A 24,479-nucleotide genomic window follows, 5' to 3' on the forward strand; every position below is an offset into this window, starting at 1 on the left:
CACTTGCTGTACCTGCATACTGTCCTTTTGCATTTTATGCACAAGTACCCCCAGGTCCCGCTGTAATGCGGCACTTTGCAATCTTTCTCCATTTAAATAATAACTTGCTCTTTGATTTTTTTTCTGCCAAAGTGCATAACCTCACACTTTCCAACATTATACTCCATCTGCCAAATTTTTGCCCACTCACTTAGTCTGTCTGCCATTTTGCAGATTTTTTGTGTCCTCTCACATTGCTTTTCCTCCCATCTTTGTATCGTCAGCAAACTTGGCTACGTTACACTCAGTCGCTTCTTCCAAGTCGTTAATATAGATTATAAATAGTTGGGGTCCCAGCACTGATCCCTGCAGCACCCTACTAGTTACTGGTTGCCAACCAGAAAATGAACCATTTATCCCGACTCGATTTTCTGTTAGTTAGCCAATCCTCTATCCATGCTAATATGTCATGAGTCGCATCAGCACAGCTGACCAAAAGCTTGGTGAAAGAGGCATGTTTTAAGGTGCGTCTTGAAGGAAGAAAGAGGGGTGAAGAGGTTTAGGCAGGGAGGTCCAGAGCTTGGGGCCTAGGCAACAAGGCACGGCCACCAATGGTTGAGCAATTACAAGCAAGGATGCTCAGGAGGGCAGAAAAAGAAGAGTGCAGACATCTTGGAGGTTTGTGGGGCTGGACGGGATTAAGAGATAGGGAGGGGTGAGGCCATGGAGGGATTTGAAAATAAGGATGAGAATTTTGAAATCTAGGTGTTGCTTAAATGGAAGCCAATGTAGGTCAGCGAGCACAGGGGTGATGGGTGAGTGGGACTTGGTGCGAGTTCGGACACGTGCAGCCGAATTTTGGATCACCTCTAGTTTACGTAGGGTAGAATGGGAGAGGCCAGCCAGGAGTGCGTTGGAATAGTCAAGGAGAAGTGGTGGGAGATCTGAGGTGTGATGAGGGGTGGGGATGAGGGACACTGGGGCCCTGCTCTATTTTAGCTTCTCGAGGGGTCGTGAGAGAAGTCAGAGTGGTCGCCGCCATTACCTGCACCACATGCCTGGCATTAGCTCCACCGCAGCTCCTCCAGCTGCTTTTGCCTCCGCAGATTGGGCCGCCGGCTGAAATATACAGCAGACATCTCAAAGCACTGAAGAAGTACTACCAACGCTGCCTCTGCAAGATCCTGCAAATCCACTGGGAGGATAGACGCAACAACATCAGTGTTCTCGCTGAGGCCAACATCCCCAGTATCGAAGCACTGACCAAGCTCGACTAGCACCGCTGGGCAGGCCACATTGTCCTCATGCCCGACACGAGACTCCCAAAGCAAGCACTCTACTCGGAACTCCTACACGGCAAGCGAGCTCCAGGTGGGCAGAGGAAATGCTTTAAGGACACCCTCAAATCCTCCTTAATAAAGTGCAACATTCCCACCGGCACTGGGAATCCCTGGCCCAAAACCATCCAAAAATGGAGGAAGAGCATCCGGGAGGGCGCTGAGAGCCTAGAGTCTCGTCGCCGAGAGCATGTAGAAAACAAGCGCAGACAGAGGAAGGAGCCTGCCGCAAACCAGGCTCCCCACCCACCCTTTCTTTCAACCACTGTCTGCCCCACCTGTGACAGAGACTGTAATTCCCGCATTGGATTGTACAGCCACCTGAGAGTTCACTTTGAGTGAAAGTAAGTCTTCCTCGATTTCAAGGGACTGCCTATGATGATGGAATAGTCAAGTCTAGAGGTAACAAAGGCATGGCTGAGGGCTTCAGCAACAGATGAGCTGAGACAAGGGCGGAGACGGGCGATGTCACAGAGGTGGAAATATACAATGAACACAGACGTTGTATTTTTTCTTCATCTTAAAAAGAAAGGATTGAGCAAATGTCCCTTTTGCAATTTAGAATTAATTTATATTTTAAAACTTTTTCCTACATATAATCTAGTAATAAGAAAATAAGTTTTAATTAATTTTCTTTTGAAAGAATATCTAACAGCAATTAATGATTTTGAACCTAGTTTCATTGACAATAAAATCATTCCAATCACGACGGTAGGCAGAATAGTGTGTCGACTCATTACAAAAGCTGCATTCCCTCTCCCTGCAAACTGGTGGTGCATTTATAGGGAGATCCTAAGGCATGCTCTCCTGAGAAATTTTGAAGTGTTTACATTAAAAGTAGCAATTTTAAACACTTGTATGTCACAGATTTCCATCTACGAACAATGCTCCCAACATTTTGATCAAGAGGATGGCTGACATATATGTTAGGGTCATTGATGCCTCAAAACTGTCACCAAGCTCATGGTCTACAGGGCCGTAGTAATACCCACCCTCCTGTATGGCTCAGAGACGTGGACCATGTACAGTAGACACCTCAGATACTAGAGAAATACGACCAACGATGTCTCCACAAGATCCTGCAAATTCCCTGGGAGGACAGACACACAAACGTTAGCGTCCTCGTCCAGGCCAACGTCCCCAGCATTGAAGCACTGACCACACTTGATCAGCTCCGCTGGGCAGGCCACGTAGTTCGCATGCCAGACACGAGACTCCCAAAGCAAGCGCTCTACTCTGAACTCGTCCACGGCAAACAAGCCAAAGGCGGACAGAGGAAACGTTACAAGGACACTCAAAGCCTCCCTGATAAAGTGCGATATCCCCACTGACCACCTGGGAGTCCCTAGCCATAGAGCGCGCTAAGTGGAGTAAGTGCATTCGGCAGGGCGCTGAGCTCCTTGAGTATCGTTGCCGAGAGCATGCAGAAATCAAGCTCAGGCAGCGGAAGGAGTGTGCGGCAAACCAGGCTCCCTGCCCACCCTTTTCCTCAACGACTATCTGTCCCATCTGTGACAAGGACTTTGGTTCTCAGGTGGCTGTACAGTCCAATACAAGAACTCATGCTAAGAGTGGAAGCAAGTCTTTCTCGATTCTGAGGGACCGCCTATGATGATGGAGGCCGAGGGCAGGGGTGAAATTGGTCTTGGAAAAGAAAATCGGGTGCAGTGTGAAACGGGCTGCCTATTGGCTATCGCCTGTTTAGCGCAATCGTCCAAGACCAATTCCACCCCCTACGTTTCTGCCAATGGCTTTTCAAACAGTCACCTTCAATGAACCATCCTCAACCACAGTTTAAATGCTTGTCTTTGGCAGCATCATTCAGAAGCAGGTGGTCTTCCACATGTATTCCGATGACATCCAACTCCACGTAGCAGCCTCCTCCATTGACCAAAGTTGGTGCCACATTCTGAAATGATTTTTCTGATATTAAACCAGGATGAACGAAATCTTCCTTCAGCTGAAAGTCAACAAAATGCAAGCCTGCCAGCACTTGCAAGCCTTTGACCTTGAATCCATCAACGTCCATGGTCACTATCTCAAGCTCAGGAAGTGCAGAACCTTGGTGTCTTCTGCAATCCTGAGCTTACCTTCTCTTCCCCTTCTATCGCTGAAACCATAATTATGCCTTTATCACCTCAAAGCTTGAATTTGCAATACCCTTCTAGCTGCGATTCCTGCATCAACCATCCACAACCTTCAACCCATCCAAAGCAACACAGCCCACGTCCTAGCTCACATTGAGTTCCACATTTCTAACACTTTCTGTCCTATCCAACCTCCACTAGCTCCCTGTACCACAGCATGTCGGTTTCAAAATTCTCATTCTTGCTTCAAATCTCTCCACGGCCTTACCTCACCCTACCTTGGGAATCTCTTCGAGTTACATCCTACACATGGTCTTTGCTCCAATACTGAACTTCCCCACCCCCTTTGCTCCCTCCACTTCACCAATGACTGCTAGTTCTACCATTACTCTCTGGCCTGCTAGCATTTTCTACCCAGTTCCCTTACCACCTCTCATTCAAAACACTTCCCTTTGCTCTGTCTATTCCATATCTTTCCCCTTGCTTGGTACCCACTGTATTCCTTTCCTACTCATTGCAAAATGCTCTTTGCGATTACTTCCTCCACCTGAAGAACGCAATATAATTGCAAATTGCATGCCTTTGTAAGCTTCCCTCTCATATGCTTCCTTTCAAATTTGGAATCCAGGTTTCCCTCATCATAATTTGACACATCTCAGCCCCGTCACTCCAATCCCCAACTCTAGTTTACTGCTTCTTACCTGCACCTTTTACTCCATGATCACAATGATCTTTCAGGCTCTATCCCCTGCCCTCTGAAATCAGTTCCAAAAAATGACTTCAAAATCTCCTGAAGGTCTTGCTCATCAAATGTGCTTTCGGTCTCCCAGTTTCCTTCCTTTACTGCTCTGTCCATCTCCTCCCCATTTGTAAATTGCTTAGCGATGCATGAGGGGCACTGAAGGAATGAAAGTTGTTATATAAATCTCAGAATTGAAGATCCTACAGACCTTTGTTGTTTGCTCTGGCAGCTGAGTACTTGTCAATAAAGATGCATATTAGCAACAGATCAATACCTGGAGAATTTACCTGTATTGCTTTACTAAAGGCTAGGGAAATGCTGAACAATAAGATCAGTGCCAATTATATATATAGATCTGAAGAGTCAGCTTATGAAAAATAGTTTAAAATAATTGATTAGGGCCAGACAATTTCGAGGTGATATCCCCCATATCGCTATTGTCTTGTCTGCTTCTTTACCCACAGCATTACTGTTAAGTGTCGAATAACTCCATGAGGCTAAGTACGGTGAGCTAGTTCAGACATGACCTTATTCTCAAAGTGAGGATTCAACATGGCTGTCAACATTATATACACGGCTTTCATGTGTCTGCCAGTGACCATTAGGACTCCGACAGTCGTGCCCTTCGTTGACAGGTAAAATCCAGTTAACATACAGAACATCATTCCCCCCAAAGTCCTTGGGACAGGTTGTATTTACAAGTTGAGACGGTCCGGGGCCTTCCGCTCCCTGGTTGATCTTCTCAGTTTGAACCCAAGCTTGGATGAGTTAGTTGGACCATTGCTGCATTGCGGAGCAGTCGGTCTGACAGGACTGTTGGGGATGGTAGGTTCCTCTTCGTGAATGACCCGAGGGTCAACTGATGGTTGGATGTGTGTTGGTTGGTCGATGATGTCATCTTCAATTTGTTCTAGTTGTCTGTGAATCGCAATTTGGTTTGGTCGATGTGCCTCTTGTACTTTTGGCCATTTACCAGTTTGACTACAAACACTCTGTTCCCCTCCTTAGCCAAAACTGTACCAGCAACCCACTTTGGACCATGACCATAATTCAGGACAAACAGGGTCATGAACAGCAATGTCACGTGATAAGGCCGCACGATTGTGGTACCATTGCTGCCGTTGCCTTCTGATTTCGACGTGATCATTGAGATCCGGGTGTACAAGGGAGAACCTGGATTTGAGGCCTCTCTTCATTAACAGCTCAGCAGGGGGGAACCCCGGTGAGCGAGTGGGGTCTCGTCCAGTAACTGAGCAGAATGCAGGACAAGCACGTCTGTAGGGAGCCGTGAGTCACGCGTTTTAGGCTCTTCTTAATGGTTTGGACAGCCCGCTCCGATTGACCGTTAGACGCGGGTTTGAAAGGGGCAGACCTGATATGTTTGATGCCATTACGGGTCATAAACTTATGGAACTCCGAACTGATGAAACACGGTCTGTTGTCGCTGACAAGGAAGTCGGGCAGGCTATGAGTGGCGAACATGGCCCGGAGGCTTTCAATAGTGGCTGTGGACATGCTGGATGGCATGATTACGTATTCAATCCATTTGGAGTAAACATTCACCACCACTAAAAACATTTTGCTGAGAAAGGGGCCGGCCAAGTCTATGTGGATCCTTGACCACGGTTTGGATAGCCATAACCATAGACTCAGCGGAGCCTCCACAAGTGCATTACTCAATTACATGCAAGTGTTGCACTGATGCACGCATGACTCCCAAGTCCAAGTCAATGCCGGGCCACCAAACGCGAGACCTGGCAATGGCCTTCATCAGGACAATGCCTGGGTGGGTACTGTGTAAATCTCACACAAAAGTTTCCCTGCCTTTTTTTGGCATAACAACACGATTACCCCATAACAGACAATCAGACTGAATAGACAATTCATCTTTGCGGTAGCTATAAGGCTTAATTTCATCCTGCATTTCCCTGGGAATGGTGGACCAATTTCCATTTAGGATACACCTTTTTACGCTCGACAGTACAGGATCCTGGCTGGTCCAGGCCCTAATTTGGCGAGCCGTGACGGGTGACCCCTCACACTCGAAGGCATCTATGACCAGCAGCAAGTCTGCAGGCTGTGGTATTTCCACCCCAGTTGTGGGCAATGGTATTCGGCTAATGGTATTCAGTGCATGGTCTGTGGCAGATGACCTAATCATAAGCGGATACCAGTGCCCATCTTTGGATGTGGGATGAGGTATTGATGTTTATACCTTTGCTCTCAGAAAACAATGAAATGAGAGGCTTGTGGTCTGTTTCAAGCTCAAACCGAAGCCTAAACAGATACTGGTGCATTTACCTAACCCCATATACGCATGTTAAAGCCTCTTTCTCTACCCTACTATAGGCTTTTTCAGGCTTAGACAGACTTCTGGACATGTAGGCAAATGGTTGGAGTTTACCCGATACATTGGCTTGCTGAAGCACAACCAACCCCATATGATGAGGCGTCGCAGGCCAGCACTAACTGCTTACATGGGTCATAGTGTACCAGTAATTTATTGGAATATAGCAAGTTCCTGGTCTTCTCAAAGGCTCTATCTTGAGATTTGCGCTAAACCCAGTCGTTACCCTTTCTCAGCAACATGTGCAAGGGCTCTAGCAATGTGCTCAAACTAGGCAGAAAATTACCGAAATAGTTGAGAAGACCCAGGAACGAACGCAGCTCCGTCACACTCTGGGGTCTGGGTGCATTCTTGATAGCCTCTGTCTTCGAGTCCATAGGCCTGATGCCGTCTATTGCAATCTTTCTTCCCAGGAATTCGACTTCTGGTGCCATGAAAATGCACGGAGCGTTTTAGCCCGAGTCCCACACTGTCCAGACGACATAAATCCTCTTCCAGGTTGTGCAGGTGGTCGGTGGCATCACAACCGGTGATCAGGATGCCATCTTGGAACACGACGGTTCTCGGGACAGACTTCAGCAAACTCGCCATGTTTCTCTGAAATATGGCTGCCGCCGAGCGAATTCCGAAAGGGCACCTGTGGTATATAAACAGTCCTTCGTGGGTGTTGATGCACGTCAGTTTTTTCGAAGATTCGACCAACTCCTCTGTGTTATGTAAGCGAGATCAGGTCTAATTTGGTGAACGTCACCCCCCGCCCGCTAGCGTTGCAAACAGGTCGTCAGCCTTGGGTAACGGGTACTGATCCTGTATCGAGACTCGGTTGATCGTTACCTTGTAGTCGCCGCAGATCCTGATCATGCCATCACTTTTCAACACCGGGACAATTGGACTGGCCCATTCGCTGAACTCGACTGGTGATATGATTCCTTCCCGTTGAAGTCTGTCCAGTTTGATCTTGACCTTCTCCCTCATCATGTACGGAACCGCCCGACCTTTGTGATGGACGGGTCTTGCATCCGGACCTAGGTGGATCTGCATCTTGGCTCCCGCGAAGTTGCCGATGCCTGGTTCGAACGAGGGAAACATGCTCAGCACTTGAGCACACGAAGTGTCATCCACTGAGAAGGTTTTAATAATTTTCTGAAGCCAACTCCTGCCGAACCACATTGGGCCATTGCCTGGAACAATCCACAACGATAAATCATGCACAACTCCATCATACGATACCTTTACTGCTGTGCTGGCAATGACTGGTATGAGCTCTTTGGTGTAGGTACACAGCTTCACATTGATTGGGCTCAGTTTGTGTCTTTTTGTCTTAGTGTCCCATAGCTTTTCGAAAGCCCTCTGGCTCATTATTGACTGACTCGCACCCGTGTCCAATTCCATGGATACTGGAACCCCATTTAATTTAACTTCCAGCATTAATCGGAGGACTTTTGGTAAAAGAATGTACCCCGTACACTTCTTCATCCTGTACCTCGGGTCGAGTTGTCTGTGCCACTTGATCCACGCTGGATCGATCATTCTCAGCCATGGTGTGTCGCAGCACGCTTGCTCGGTTGCGGACACATTCGCTGAAGGTGCCCCATTGTTGCACATGTATTGCTTGAATCGGCATTGATGGGCCCGATGATAGCCCCCGCAACACCAACAAGGCGAGATTTGATTCACCCTCGCTGGTGGACTTTGAGCAGTTACAGGTTGTACGAACGCGGACGAGTAGGCCCCGTCAAGTGCAGCTCTGCCTGCCGACGATATTATTTTATGCACAGTACTTGCCGGTGAGTTTCAATGCTGGGAAGATATGTTTCGAGTTTTCGTTCGTGGACATGCATGCCTGGTCGATCGTGATGGCTCTGCTCAGTTCGAGAGATTCAGCAGCCAGCAGCTTTCGAAGGATAACCTTGTGGGCAATGCCAAGCACGAATAAGTCCCGCAGCATTTCCTCCAATGCAGCTCCGAAGTTGCAGGGCCCAGCGAGACGTCTCAGGGCGGCGATACATTCCGCCACTTCCTGGCCCTCGGAGCGATTGTGCGTATTAGAAATGATACCTCACCACGATGATGCTTTCCTTCGGTTTAAAGTGGTTCCGAACCAGCGTACACAATTCATTGCAAGTCTTATTCGTTGGGCGAGTCGGTGAGAGTAGATTCTTGATAAGGCCATAAATGTTTGACCCACAAACGGTGAGGAGAACTGCCCTGTGCTTAATTGTGTTATCGGTTTCTTCCAATCCGTTGGCTACGAAGTACTGGTCGAGGCGATCAGTGAAATCCTCCCAGTCTTCCCCTTCCACGAATCTCTCAAATTCCAACAGACATGGTTGCGTGAAAGTTCGTATTTTTAACTCGTCACCAATTGTTAAGTATCGAATAACTCCACGAGGCTAAGTACGGTGAACTAGTTCAGGCATGACTTTACTCCAGTTTATTTACTCTCAAAATGAGGTCAGGCCAGTGACCATTAGGACTCCGACAGTCACGCCCTCCGGTGGCAGGTAAAACCCAGTTAACATACATAACAAATACTACATAGTCTGAAGTCCTCTTAATCTGTGTTATGGCTTTGAACTGCTTATTCCTTTTTATTAAATGTGCTGTGCGCATCAAGGCCACTCTCCATGGCAATAGAATGTCATGTGGTCCAGCCGATAAAGGGGGAATGGAACATTTTGTCACCAGTCCTTGCATTCAGAAGGGAAAATTACATCATCAAAAGGTGGAACGCAAGAGTAAACTTAAGAATGGAGAATACAGCACAGCCCACAAATCAATAAATGCCAGTCAACCAATAAGTACAGGGATTTGCATTGATTTAAATCCTGTTTGCGCTGTGTCAATGTGAAATTTCAATTTCTTGATTATCAACACAAGAACATAAGAAAAAGGAGAACATACAGCCCCTCGAGCCTGCTCCACCATTCAATAAAATCATGGACCTCAACTCTACTTTCCCGCCCGATCTCATATCCCTCGATTCCCCTAGACTGCAAAAATCTATCTATCTCAACCTTTAATATATTCAGAGACTCAGCATCCACAACCCCATGGAGCAGAGAATTCCAAAGATTCACAACCCCGAGTGAAGAAACTCCTCCTTATCCTGAGACTGTGCCCCCTAATTCCCGACACTCCAGCCAGGGGAAACAACCTCTCAGCATCTACCCTGTCAATCCCCTTCAGAATCTTGTATGTATCAATGACACCATCTCTCATTCTTCTAAACTCGAGAGTATAGGCCCATTCTACACAATCTCATCACAGGAATCAATCCAGTGAACCTTCGTTGCATTGCCTCCAAGGCAAGTATGTCCTTCCTTAGATAAGGAGACCCTGTACAATTGTAGCAAGATTTCCTTACTCTTATACTCCAACCTCCTTGCAATAAAGGACAACATGCCATTTGCCTTCCTTATTGCTTGCTGTACCTGCATGCTAGCTTTGTATTTCTTGCACAAGGCCACCCAAATCTCTCTGAACACCAACATTTAAAATTTTCTCACCATTCAACCTCTATTGAACCCTCATTTGCACAGTATATAGGAAATTGCAGAGAGTTAATGTAAAGCATAATAATTCTTCAGCAAAGCATGTTTTTAGTTGTATAACATATACTGCAGTGAAAGCTGCAATGATTTCTATTTTTCACTAGAGGGAGATATTGTTGAGAAGGGGGAAAAAGATCACCATAAAACATTTTTTAAAAAACGATGTAACTATTTGTACTGCACTTTTTTTGAGACATGAGTCTGTCAAGCCCCGCCCTCCATGCTGCGCCCGTCAAGCTTCACCCCCGTCCCGGTCCCGAATCATTCCTTCCACGTGGTGCTGAGAAGCAGGACCTGAGGCCTAAGACTGCCGACCTGATCTCGGCGGGCGGCTGAGGGCCAAGAGGGCCCGTGGACGGCGGTGGGCAGAGAGAGGGGTGCGAAAGAGAGAAAGACTGAGGAGGGAGAGAGAAACTGTGAGAGAGGGGCTTGGGGGGGTGGGGAAGAGAGAGAGACTTGGGGCAGGGAAAATCAGAGGAGAAAGAAGGAACTCAGGGAAGACGATCACGTTCTTCCAACCCCTACAAGGGACATCGTTGGAGTGGATGATATCCAAAAGTCATGACACTCACTATTCACTTCATACCCAATAAACCTGTTAACAATCTGAACACAATGCCCCATCTATGATGGGGAGGGGGGGGGGGGGGTGGGGAAGAAGGGAGGAGGAAGGATGCACTTTTCTGGGGTAAGGCACTTCGGCTGGGGGAGGAATGTACTTGGACTGGGATAAGGCACTTTGGCTGGGCCTTGCTGTCTTCTGGGGAGCTCTGTCCTCTGTTGCTTCAGGAAGTCAAAGTGGATCGAGTTACAATTTGCAAAGTCAGTGAGACTTTGGGATGGGCGATTCCAGTTGCACATTCCAGTGAAACTTCAGGGTATGGCTTATCCTCCAAGGGGACCAATCACAGACAAAGGGTGGAGCACGGAAGCCATTTTTGCAGTACAAAAAAAGCACTTTTTAAAAAAATGTATAGTGTACAGCGGAAAGAGCGTGCGGCAAACCAGTCCCACCCAACCCTTCCCTCGGCGAATGTCTGTCCCACCTGTGACAGAGTCTGTGGCTCTCATATTGGAGAACTCACTTCAGGAGTGGAAGCAAGTCTTCATCATCATCATCAGTAGTCCCTCGGAATCGAGGACGACAAAAAAAGCGCGTCTTTTTTTAATGTATAGCTTTCTGTGTGGAGATAGCTTTCTGTAGTTTCAGATGGTGACTCATATCAACCATTAATAGCTTAAAGCAGTACTTTTGTATTCATGGACATCTGGGATTATTCAATGCAGAATTGCATTTCTGGTCAGTGTTTTAGCATCAAATCCATCATTAAAAACTCGAATATGGATGCACTTATATTGTGTTTCAATATATTAATTGCTCCATTTACAATTAAGTAATTTTTTTCAATATTAACTGGTTCAATTTAAAGTAAAATATATAATAGACATAATTTGAATAATAAAAGGCTGCATACTGTTTAACATAGCATAAACATTGTAAAAAGAAAATGCAAGCATTATTAGGTAGCAGTGAATAAAATAACCTTTTATTCTTCACAAAAGTGCACAGCAGAGCTGCATAAAAGTAGTATTTACAAATAACACTGCAATAGAAGTCATGCACCATTTAAAATTTTTCAGCATTTAAAAATACTTTGTTAACTGATTTTCTTTAATAAACAGTTTCAATTAGGTGGAGTTATCATGCAATGGAAATATCTTGTATCGGTTCTTTGAAGTCTGGCATGAAGTCAAACTGTGGCAGTCATGGGAGAAGAGCAATAATAGAAATCTCAATTGTGCCATGCTTTGATACAAGGATGAAAATAATAGTCATATTTATATCATACTCCAGTGTTGAAACCTAGCCAAAAAACATTAAAAATACTATTCTGCTTCTGGAATTCTAATTTCTCAATTACCGTTCGATATACAGCTAGTGGATACACTTCTAGAATTAACAAGCCATATCCAAAATTATCCAGTATATATATTTATCATTTACAAAAGGATGTGTCTGATCCTGTACAGTTTCTGAAGCAGTTTGTTTTATTTTCCTATCAGCTTCAGTACACTACGGTAGCAAACATAACTTGAATGTGAAAAATCAACTTTCCATTAGAAATATTTGACTTTGATTTGTTTTATATATACACACACACACATGCGCATGCACGTGTGCATATAATATATGAGATAAATCTTTTAACACCTTTAAAGAAAAACAGTAAAGCCCTGCAATTAGTAAAGTGCTTTTCAAAGCAATAAGGTACTCAAAATGCAAACTGTATTGGCACAGAGCAAAGCATTATTAAACTCCATTCCATTTTCTAAAGATTTTTGCTTCCGAGAATTCTGGTGTAAAGGCAGTGAAACAGGTTACAAACAAACCTGTATACAGCAAATTAAACTATTTGGAAAAAAAAGTTTTTCATAAAAAGCTTGTATATATATGTTCTGCAATATCTCTTTAGAATCAAGGCACATTTTTATGGTCTGCAGTTCATTAAGATTGGCTTTTGCATGTTCTGAATGCCAGTTGTGCTTAGAAAGAAAACAAACATTCACACAATATATGTGGTTACACTTTGTTGCTATTTCTTGATTTACATTCCTAAAATATCATCTATTATATACACTGACACACTACCTTAAAATTATTTTCTCATAGCAAAACACTTAAGTCAGAAGTGCAAAGTGATTTTTGTGACCATTGCAGCCTACAATGTTTTTACATTTTTATTTCTTGAAACAAACTGTACAGTCAGTCCATGGTTTTCCACTGACAAGACGGCTTTCGTAAATATTCTGGCAGGTGCAAATGGCTACATCTGAAAGCAAAGGCTTTTCATCTGGAGTTCCTTCTCCTACAGTTTGTTTTAGACAGTTTTTTTAAGGTACAGTTCATTTCCTGATGAGATAATTGGCAGCTGGTTGTCCACATGGTGGCGGATCAAATGACTGACACTGTCAAATATGTGGTCCTTTGTTCTCACCTTTATAGGAGAAAAAAAAAGGAGGCAAACAGTTTTAAATAAACTACTAAATTAATTTTACTGAAGGATACATTTTATTGTCCACTAAAACATTCTGCAGTGCAAAGGATGCAAAACACAGCATTCCATGTTTAAATCATTAAAAACAATAAGATCAATGCTGGTAAGTATCGGACTGGGGCATGGGATAACTGGTCATACTAGTTGAGAGCGGTCAGTGTGAGCTATTTTCAATACAACAGTCAGTACAATGACAAAATACAATTGGAAGCTGATTTTGTGAAGCATCTGTGAAGGCAACCGTGTGCACCTTTACTGTTGCATACCTGCTACACGCACACAGGAGGGGGCAAGAGAGCTTAAGTGCCTCAGTTCCTATTGTCTTAAATTATTTCTCTGCGCTTAGAGAAATGTCTTTGCTGCGTGCAATCATTTATCTTGCCCCATGAGCTCTGTCTGCATTTGGCAATCATTTGTCTCGTCCTATAATCATTTTCTCACTTCATCTGACCTAGTCACTTCATCTGACTGTAATGTCTGTAAGCTTGTAATGTCTGTAGCTCCACTGTGGATGTGGATGTATTGTGTACTGCAACTGCAGAGTTAATAATAAACAGAACCAGGCAGATTCCGGAGGCTTCTGAGAGAACTGCCTGCCATGCAGGAAGCTGTGTGTGCTTGTGCTCTGTGAATATATCACAGTTGGCGACGAGGATGGGATTTTTCAGATGATTTAAAGCTTAAATTTTGTTGGGGAAGGATTCAGCCAGACGACAGAGACTTTGGAAGTTTCTGTCTTTGGAAAAAAGCTACAAAATCCCAGGTAAAATACAGCACACGGTGTGAACAGCTAGAGATTAAAATGGCAGGTGTAATCGGACATTTGGGGGAATATAGACACGACCGGGAACGTTTTAAAGCATATGTGGATCGGCTAAAAATGTATTTCACTGCAAATAACATAATCGAAGTTCCAGACAATGCAGTCCAGAACCGGGCTGTGTTGGAACATAAGAAAGCGATCTTCTTATCGGAGGCGGGTCCGGCATTGTACGAAGCCCTTGTAAATCTGCTTGTGCCTGATGAGCCAAAGGATACAATGCTTAGATTTTAACGAAGCTGGAGCAGCACTATAACCCCAAACCATTAGAAATTGCTGAAAGCTATCGTTTCGGGATTCGGAATCAAAAGGCTGATGAAATTATCAGTGATTACATTGTAGCATTAAAAAAAGCTATCGATGCACTGTAATTTTGGAAACTTTCAAAACCGAGCATTACGGGATCGTTTTGTTTGTGGGGTGAAAAATGATGTGATCAGAAGGAAGTTATTGACAACGGATACTTGACTTTTGAGATTGCTTGTCAGACAGCAAGGTCAATGGCCGAACAATATTCCAGAGAATTAAATAATAATTACGGTCGTCAATCAACTGAGGTAAATCACCTGCAGCTTCAAAGTAAAAGATGGTGGGGGCCCAAAGGCTCAGAAACTGGAAATTCTAACACGTGCTATAGGTGCCTGGGACAACACATTGCTCAAAGATGTCCATACGTGAAGGCAGAGTGTTTCTTCCGCAGAAAGACTGGGCATCTTGCGAAGGCATGCTGACTGAAGGGTAAACCAGCTTTTAAAGCTATGAGTCCAGTGTTCAAACCTATAAGTAGAAATCCCAAGAGACTACATAGAATGGAAGAACAACAGGACGAGGAGATGTTAAGAGTTATACGTCATCAGGAGCACGAGGTTAACGGACAGCGAATCTGAAAGCATCAAAATCCACATAGATGTTGCAGGATTCAAGATACCAATGGAAATTGACACGGGTGCATCCGTGAGTGTAGTACCGGAGTCGCTGTACCTCGACAAATTGCGAGATTTCCAACTGGAGAAATCCAAGATAGAGCTGCGAGGCTACTCGGGAGAGAAAATTCCTGTGGTAGGTCATATCACCGTACTGGTGAAATATAAAGATCAATTTCAGAACTTGCCTCTAATAGTAGTGAAAGGAGACAAGTCTGCCTTACTAGGAAGAAATTGGTTGAGCTCACTGAAGCTGGACTGGAGTAAGATTTTGTGTGTGGAAATGAGATTTTCATTAACGGATGAGGTTATCAAGAAGTATCCGAAGGTGTTCGGCGAAACGGACAGTCCGATTCAAGGCGAGTGTCAGGGTACAGAAGGACGCTAGATCGGTTTACTACAAGTCACGTTCTGTACCATATGCACTCAAGGAGAAAGTTGAGCACGAACTCAAAAGACCAGAGACTGAGAACATTATTTGTAAGATAGATCGATGTAATTGGGCTACACCCATTGTTGTTATCCCAAGTCCGATGGTAAGGTAAGATTGTGTGGTCATTATAAAGTAACCATAAACCTGGTTCTAGAGGGTAATGCCCCCAATACATTGCCGAATATAGAAGATTTGTTCACAACACTGATAGGTGGGTCAGATCTTCTCAAAACTGGATCTTACAAATGCCTACTTACAGCTTGAACTAGATGAGGAGTCCAAGTCATGTTTGACTATAAATATTCATCTAGGCCTATATCAATTTAATAGGCTACCGTTTGGAGTGTCTTCCACCCCAGCCATATTCCAAGGAGTGATGAACCAGATTTTGCAAGGTATTGAAGGGGTAGTAAGTTATTTGGATGACATACTAATTTCAGCACCAAATATGCAAATTCATCATAACATATTGAATGAAGTCCTCAAATGGCTAGAGAAGCACAGGGTATGAGTGTCTGCTCGTAAGTGAGAGTTATTTAAAAAAAACCTCAGTGGAGTACTTAGGGTACAGAGTAGACAAAGATGGTTTACATCCAACCATGGAAAAATTGGATGCAATTAGAAATGCACCCACTCCCAGGAATGTTACTGAACTTCGTTCATTCTTGGGTCTTTTGAACTATTATGGGAAGTTCCTACCAAATTTGGCTACAGTATTACATCCACTGAATGAACTTTTGAAAAAAACAGGTCCATTGGAAGTGGTCAAAAGAATGTGATACAGCATTCAAGGAGTGTAAAAGCAAATTGGTAGAGAGCACCACGTTAGTTCACTATGACGTATCTAAGGAGATTAAGCTAGCATGTGATGCCTCTCCATATGGAGTTGGGGCAGTGATCTCTCATGTATCACATAGTGGGGAGGAGAGACCAATTGCTTTTGCTTCATGCACTCTCAGTGCCAGTGAGTAATTATGCGCAAATTGAAAGGGAAGCTTTGGCATTAATTTTTGGGGTCAAGGAGTTTCACAAATACTTGTATGGTTGTAAGTTTACCATCGTTACGGACCATAAGCCCCCAACAGCAATCCTCCATCCAAAGTCCCCAGTTCCAACATTAGCTGCAGCCCAAATGCAGACATGGGCTTTGATTTTGTCAGTATATACATATGATATTCAATACAGACGATCAGCTGATCACAGTAATGCTGATGCAATGTCTAGATTGTCTTCCTCATCACAAGTTACACCAGATAGGGAAGAAGTGTTTTATCTTTCATACATTGATGAACTGCCAGTCACAACTGAAGAGATTGGTAGAGCAACCAAATGTGACCCAGTGATGTCAAAGGTGTATGATTATATTGCAAATGGATGGCCAAACCAGGTAACAGACAAAGATACACATCCATTCTTAATTCGTATGAATGAATTATCAGTCGATAAAGATTGTATCATGTGGGGTGCAAGAGTGGTTATACCAAATAAATTGAGGTCCAAATTATTAAGAGACCTCCATGACCAGCACCTGGGAATGTGCTTGACCAAGAGTTTTGCACGCAGTTATTTATGGTGGCCAGGTCTTGATAAAGATATAGAGTACATCGTGAGTCAGTGTACGACATGTCAGTCAGTAAGCAAGCAACCATCATCAGTATCATTACAGCCATGGAAATGGCTTTCCAGGGTGTGGCAAAGGCTACATATTGATTTTGCTGAGTTAGAAGGACAACAATTGTTCATTGTGATTGATAGCCATTCGAAGTGGGTTGAGGTGTTTCCAATATGGAAAATAACAACAAGTAAAACATTGGACATTTTGCGAAAATTATTTTCTTCATTTGGCCTCCCTGAAGAGATTGTTTTGGATAATGGACCACAATTTCGTTCAGAAGAACTTGCACAATTCACGAGCAAAAATGGTGAAACATACCAAGGTTCCACCATACTATCCTGCTTCGAATGGTGCAGCAGAGCGCACTGTACAAATTGTAAAACGTACCCTCAAAACAAATGTTAGATCCAAATCCAAGGAAACGACAGTTGTCATTGGATCATAAATTAGCTAATTTTTTGATTACATATCGAAATACTCCTCATACAACTACTGGTAGAACTCCAGCAGAGTTGTTTCTCAAACGACAGCCATGAACCAGATTCTCGTTGTTAAAACCAAATTTGGCACAGTCCGTAGAAGAGACACAATTAAGACAGAAAGAGAATCATGATAGAGGTAGAGTAAAAGAGAGAAGTGTGAAATTAAACCAGAAGGTGAGAGTGAAGAACCATCACCATAAATGGTTAAAGTGGTTACCAGGAAGAGTGGTGAAGATGTGGTCCTCACACATATTTGGTAAAGATGTTTGATAATGGACAGGTTAGGTTTGTTCATACTTTACCTACAGACATGGAAGGAGTTGAAGGTGGGAATAATTCAATTATTTCTGACTCATCAGATAGTTTTGATACACCAGTAGCAAATCCTAAATCCAATGTACTGGAAACAAATCTCGGAGAGAATTAGAATGAAAGTCTGAGTCCAACTCAGGAAAACAAAGAGCCTGAAGTTAGAGTGAGTTCAAATGAAAATCAAGGAAATTCCGTGGAGGAAACGTTCCTCAGGATGAGCCTCAAATGAGTGTGAAATCGACACCAGGTTTGGAAGGTTCTGTTCGAGAGTGAAGGTATCCTCTTCGAAACAGAAAACAAGTGGTAAAGTTAAATTTGTAAATATGGAGAAAAAAAAGTTTATATCCTGTGTTATGTATAAACAGGAAAGTTATATATGATGTTTGTTATAATTACACGTCTCCCTCCTTAATGAAGAAGTTATGTCTGTAAGCTTGTAATGCTTGTAGCGCCACAGTGTGGATGTGGACGTATTGTGTACTGCAACTGCAGAGTTAATAATAAACAGAACCAGGCAGATTCCAGAGGCTTCCCAGAGAGCTGCCTGCCATGTTGGAAGCTGTGTGCGCTTGTGCTCTGTGAATATATCACATTGACCTAGTTACTTGCATTGGTGGCTGTTCAGAGAAGGTTCACTAGGTTGATTCCGGAAATGAGGCAGTTATCTTATGAAGATAGGTTGGACCTATACTCATTGGAGTTCAGTAGAAGAGAGGTGATCTTATCAAAACATATAATATAATGAGGGGGTTTGATAAGGTGGATGCAGAGAGGATATTTCCACTCATAGGGGAAACTAAAACTAGGGGACATAGAATAAGGGGCAGCCCATTTAAAACTGAGATGAGGAGGAATTTCTTCTCAGAGGGTTGTAAATCTTTGGAATTCTCTGCCTCAGCGAGCTGTGGAGGCTGGGTCATTGAATATATTTAAGGCGGAGATAGACAGATTTTTGAGTGATAAGGGAATAAAGGGTTATGGGGAGTGGGCAGGGAAGTGGATCCGAGTCCATGATCAGATCAGCCATGATCTTATTAAATAGTGGAGCAGGCTCGAGGGGCCAAGTGGCCTACTCCTACTCCTATTTCTTATGTTCTTATGCCTTTAATCGTTTCAAAAGTGCAGAATACCGTTCACACCACCTCATATTTTGCCTTGAGCTCAGTCGTGCACATAAGAATGTATAATTAGAAGAAGAAATTGGTTCAAAATTCAACAAAAGAAATAAAAAAACTTTTTTGTCCTACAACTTTCTACCCTCAAAACACCGACTAATGCTAGGGTAGAGACCCATGGGCATGGGCAGCCTGTACCTTGTCCAATTGGCCAATGGACTATCATCAGTGATGTTAGCAGGCTATTTGGCAATGGAGGGTACCACAGCTGAGCCCCAACCTGTTCTCGCCCAATCTCGGCACACACAGACCTTCCATTGGGGGGTGGGGATCACCAGATAACAATCTGGAGCGAAAACCTTGGATACATTTTTCTTTCTTGAGCCAGGCTGCCGAGGTCAATTGCAATGCCCCAATGGCAGCCCCAGCCGAGATCAGCCAACTGAGCACAGGCACGGGACCAAATCTAGGACCTTCTGGTCTGTATAACATATTGGCAGTAAGGCAATCCGGCACTAAGCTGTCAGCGAAGCTGAGATTATGGGCAAAAAGGAAAATCAAAATGGATATTTTTTACAACAGTATTTTTAAAAAAAATGGCAATAACCAAAGCCTTGAGAAAGAGAATATATAGAGGAGATCCTGTAGAGGAATGGGTGAACATGGAATAATAAATAATTACACGAGTTAGCCTGAAAATTTGCAAGACAGATTTCTTGAATGAGTAACAGACACTACCAGGACTGAAAACTATTTTCATATTGCACTCCTCCAATCGAGTATTCTAACTTTTAGAACAGATTCCGGGTATTTTTTTAAATAATGGTATTTTTACTGATGAGGGTGGAAGGCCCTTTAATAATTATGTAATGTGAATTGTATCTGATCTTCCAGATGTGACACTGACCTTCAGTTTGAAAATGCCCCACAAAGAAATTATTAAGGCAATTACAGCACTGATAAGGGGAGAGGGCAAGGGAGCTACCCAGCAAAGAAAAGGCCCAATTTTGATATGTGACATCATATCAATGAATAGATGGGAAATATTTCAACATATCTTCTCAAAATTCTGTTGCAAAGAACACAGAAAACATTGATACTTGGTAGTTTTATATGGTCTATAAAGAAGGGAGAAAGATGTGAGTAATTATATGGATATACCTGTATTTTACTGTGTTCACTAATTTTAATTGAAAGTATAGATGTTAAGCATATAGCCATGTTTCCTGCTTTATATTCTCATCTATTTCACTGTAGTTAGTGAACCATGAAAAATGCAAGTCTGTTTGCTGCCACAAAGAATGCTTGTGGTTCTTCCAAATGATTGTGAGCCATATGGCTTTCAGGTGATAAAGCATTTCACAAGAGCATTGCCCTGGTTAGTAAAAAGCCAGTAAGGAATCAGTTTGTGAGGATCGTTTAGCTCAGATGCAAATATCTAGCTGCCTCAGCTTGAGAATCATTGAACACCCTGGAAATTCTGGGAAAAATGAACGAACGAACTGAATTGTACAAGGGCAAATGGACACCTGAAACACTTAAGGCTACACTTTATTTCCGGAGGGGGGTGGGGGAACCAAAGAATTAATTGTGTTTATATTGCAGAAAAGTACAAAATTAAAAAGGTGTGCATTTCGTTTTTGAAGTTGGTTGACAACCACCTTCAAAATGGCAGTAATCAGTGGCAGATGTAGAGAGGCAACCCAACCTCACTCAACTGGACACCCACTCGCAACCACAATCCAACCAGCTCCTCCTGACGGATCCTAATCAATCTGACTCCCACTGGCAATGCTGATCCGATCCAACCCAACCTGACTTCTGGAGGTAACTGTGATCCTACTCTTGCCAGCAGCTTAGACATTCAAATGAATGACCTGGCAAGTCCATTAATCTTAATATGGAGAGGATGGACATATAATAAACACATTGATTTATTCTCTATATATCAATTTCTCATACCGTCACATGAATGAACTTAACATTACTAAAATTCTCATAGAAAATAGGTGCAGGAGTAGGCCATTTGGCCCTTCGAGCCTGCACCACCATTCAATATGATCATGGCTGATATGACAGCTGTGGCTCTGTGGGTAACACTCTTGCCTCTGAGTCAGAAGGCTGTGGGTTCAAGTCCCACTCCAGGGATTCGAGTACATAAATCGAGGCGGACACTTCAGTGCAGTGCTGAGGGAGTGCTGCACTGTCATGGGTGCCGTTTTTCGGATGAGACGTTACACCGAGGCTCTGCTTTCTCAGCTGGATGTAAAAGATCACATGGCACTATTTCGAAGAAGAGCAGGGGAGTTATCCTGGCCAATATTTATCCCTCAATCAACATAACAAAAACAGATTATCTTTGAGAGCGCTTGCTATGCGAAAATTGGTTGCCACCTTTCCTACATTACAACAGTGACTGCAATCCAAAAGTAATTCATTGGCTGTAAAGCGCTTTGAGATGTCCGATGGTCATGAAAGGCGCCATATAAATGCAAGTCTCTTTATACCTTAGATTTACTCAATGTCAACAGCTTTTTCAAACAGGGAATGGTGCAGGTGGAAGAGGAGGATAAGAAAAGGAATGGCAAACCTTACATGTTATCCTTTACATTTCATATAGAGATACCTAGGTGAAGCTCAAGGCTTCTACTGCAGGACATCACCATGAAGATGCAGCAACCATCAAGATAAAGCAAGAAGTAGTGGTCAATCAGGTGACATGATGGGGTTTTTAAAGTTTGTAGACTATAGCTGCTTTAAGTATACATGAATCCCAGGGTTTTAGTATGACAGCAAACCTCAGTTCATTTAAAACTACTGCAAAGTAGGTACTGAACTTTTCTCCCTGCCATTAAGTTTTACAGCATTAATATTCAGCTGTGTTTCTTTTTTGAGGCCAATAAAGACAGATAATCAGAAACTATATAGAAAAGTTAAACAAGCAGCAATAAAAAAGCAAACTTTGATTGAACTTTTAAAAAGGTAAGAAAGTTTGGATTGATGTTATCATAGTTCCAGGAACAGGAATTAACCCATTATTGAACACACATCTGTACCCTTTCCATGGTCTTTTTGCTGCAGTAATGCAAATGGTTAATGACATTTCACTCATCAACAATGCTGGATAAATATAATTCTAAGCTTCCGGAAGGAATCTGAAATTTGTGATGAATTTTGCATTTCTTGCTTATTCACAATGACAAACTAATGTGGATTTGTTAAAATTCAAAATATTTCACATTTTGTACAATATAGAGCATTGTGTTTTTCAAAAATAGGATTTGATAAATATTGATTTACTTAATAAAACCACTGCAGTAGTTAGTTTTCCAAAGTGAAATGGATCTGTATGACATTTAGATATTTTAATGATCTTGAATTGTTTTTTTTTTAAAACGTAAAAAATAAAAGCGATACAAGTTGCTTCTGCACCCTTAAATCTTACCATGCCTTCAGGGTCCACCAGTAGCAAGTGCTTAGCTTGTCCTCCCTGCAGCCCAGTCAGTACATATTGTCCTGGTGTGGTCATGCTTTCCCGCACCAGAAAGTCACCATCCTTTATCAGCAGCCTCTCAGCTTCCTGTCTGCTCATCCTTCCATGGTACCAGACTTCCTTCAGCAGCTGCTCTCTCATGGAAGACAAGGTAGTGGGCAGCGGAGGGCTGTTGGCCGTTGCACTGTTCTGAGCAACTTCAGTGTGTTCTACAGTCACATAATCACAGTTGCACAATTATACTGTGCAGTCACACTTATTTACTACAAAAGACAAATACTGAAAATGACAAAAAAATTGGATATAAATATAAATACAAGCAGAGGACAAGTAACACACATCAGATATAGTGCAGCAAACCAAACTTTATTCTTGGAAAGTAGCCGTATCTGGAATTACATTGCATTGCTTCATCGCAGTACTTTTGACCTTTTCTTTTCAAATTTTCTCTCCTTTTCTAAAAAGGTGATAATACATGGTTCCCCAGATACGTTCAACTCTCTGTAACCCCACTGATATGGCCATTTTCCAGGTGTAAGCCTGGGCAGTGACATTTTTAGCAATGGTGGAGGAGGGAGGACATCACAGCCAAGTCCGATTGTATCCTCACCTGATGTTCATACGAGAAAGTAATTGGACAGTGACCAAGAATGAGAACTATGGCTGACTTTTCCCTCCCCAACCCGAGGATGTCGCCGCCAATTAAAGTGCCTCCACTAATGCCTTGTCCGTGTTAGGCTAACTCAGGACAGACTGGCAATTTGGGACCTTTCTGAACTTATTGCTAAGTACCACACTATATGGCGCAGTTACCCACTGAGCCATTAGCAGCGCATTCAAAAGATTTTTTTTTTTAAAATCAAAAATTAATAGTGTGGGAATTGTTTTTGTACAGCTTTTAAGCACATCAATTTTGAGATGTTCCTTTTATGTTAAAGCATTGTTCAACACAAGCAAGCCCATTTTTATGTTTAATGTTACTGCAACACAATACAATGTGTTTAAAAACTGCTACCAAATGTCTCTTCCTCAAGACTGTTCAGATAATTATTGCCACACAAGAGCTTAGAACTACATTTAGATGTCACTTGAGGGTTATGTTACTGATTACTTTAGTAATTCAAAGCCACTGCAAGTAGCTGGCCCTTTATGGTCTTGACCTTAAGGAATGCATTCATTACATTTGATTACCGTTTTTTCCCCCCTCAAAAGGCAGTTATCTCATCACCTGTACTAAATCAGAAACTGAAGCTTCTGAGAAACTACAAGTACGCCTATATGAAAATCAGTGTCTATGCATGTTGCGGTAATTTTAAGTTTGGGACTTTTTCCCTTTGTGATTTCAAGGACCACTCGTATCGAGCGACACCGGTGAGCGCGATAAAGATGTCCTTTTGCTGATTCTTAAATGGAAGTGTTCCTTATTCTTTGATTTTATTGTGATCACCACAGACTGCATATCACGAGTTGCATTTCGTCACAAAGTCAAATTAGTGCTCTGATAGCGGAAGAACAGATATCTAAAATGATCATCTGTGAGAACCATATGTCAGGTTAATTTGCAGCAAATTAACAGAGCACAATAGACACAAACAGGTAAGCCCATCTTTCAGAAAAATAACAATCACATTGCTTGTTTGCACAGTGGTTCAGAATGTCTTCATGGCTGGTTCACTTCTTTGGAGGTATTTTTTTCTTGCAAATAAAACAAAAGCCCTGCAGTGCTAATGGTTTAAAATCAGGAATGGCTGCTTTCCAGTTCGGAGGTTTCAGCAAACCCTCGCTTGTAAATGAGATGCTTCATCTGCACTGAGCAGATGATCTAATTTAATGTCTTAATTTCCATTGGACCCTGCAGAGCAAGGGTTCTATTAACATACAGTTTATTAGAAATGTGATAGCTACTTCCTGTGGGGATAGCCATACATCACAAGAAGAAACCGCAGATGGGCCACTATGAAACAAAACTGCTGCATTTTCAATTTTGTATTTTCCTTCGTAGAAATGATTATTTCGTTGGTGACAGTGATGCAGTCCTTTTAGGGTAAAATTCAATAGATTTTCAAATACCGTGAAGTCGTCAGCAAATGTGACACCAATTCATTATCTTCTGATGCCTATGCACCAGGTAGAAAATTAGAATTTGGAGTATATTGAACATCTAATGATACGATTATTAATAGT

General features: G+C 42.8%; 1 protein-coding gene across 2 annotated transcripts in view; it reads right to left on the bottom strand.

Annotated features, from left to right (window-relative positions):
* Positions 1-12,244: 12,244 nt before the first annotated feature.
* The window catches only part of LOC139228122 (SHC-transforming protein 1-like), a 127,764-nt gene continuing 115,529 nt past the window's right edge, over positions 12,245-24,479 (bottom strand). For both annotated transcript variants that reach the window (XM_070859312.1, XM_070859311.1), the window contains 2 exons: positions 22,248-22,504; positions 12,245-13,042 (listed from right to left, as the gene is read on the bottom strand). In XM_070859312.1, the coding sequence (XP_070715413.1) occupies positions 12,926-13,042; positions 22,248-22,504 (374 nt within the window). In that variant the 3' untranslated portion in view covers positions 12,245-12,925. The remainder of the gene's footprint in view (positions 13,043-22,247; positions 22,505-24,479) is intronic.

Source organism: Pristiophorus japonicus, chromosome 17 (genome assembly GCF_044704955.1).
Source record: "Pristiophorus japonicus isolate sPriJap1 chromosome 17, sPriJap1.hap1, whole genome shotgun sequence".
In the NCBI taxonomy this organism is placed as follows: domain Eukaryota; kingdom Metazoa; phylum Chordata; class Chondrichthyes; family Pristiophoridae; genus Pristiophorus; species Pristiophorus japonicus.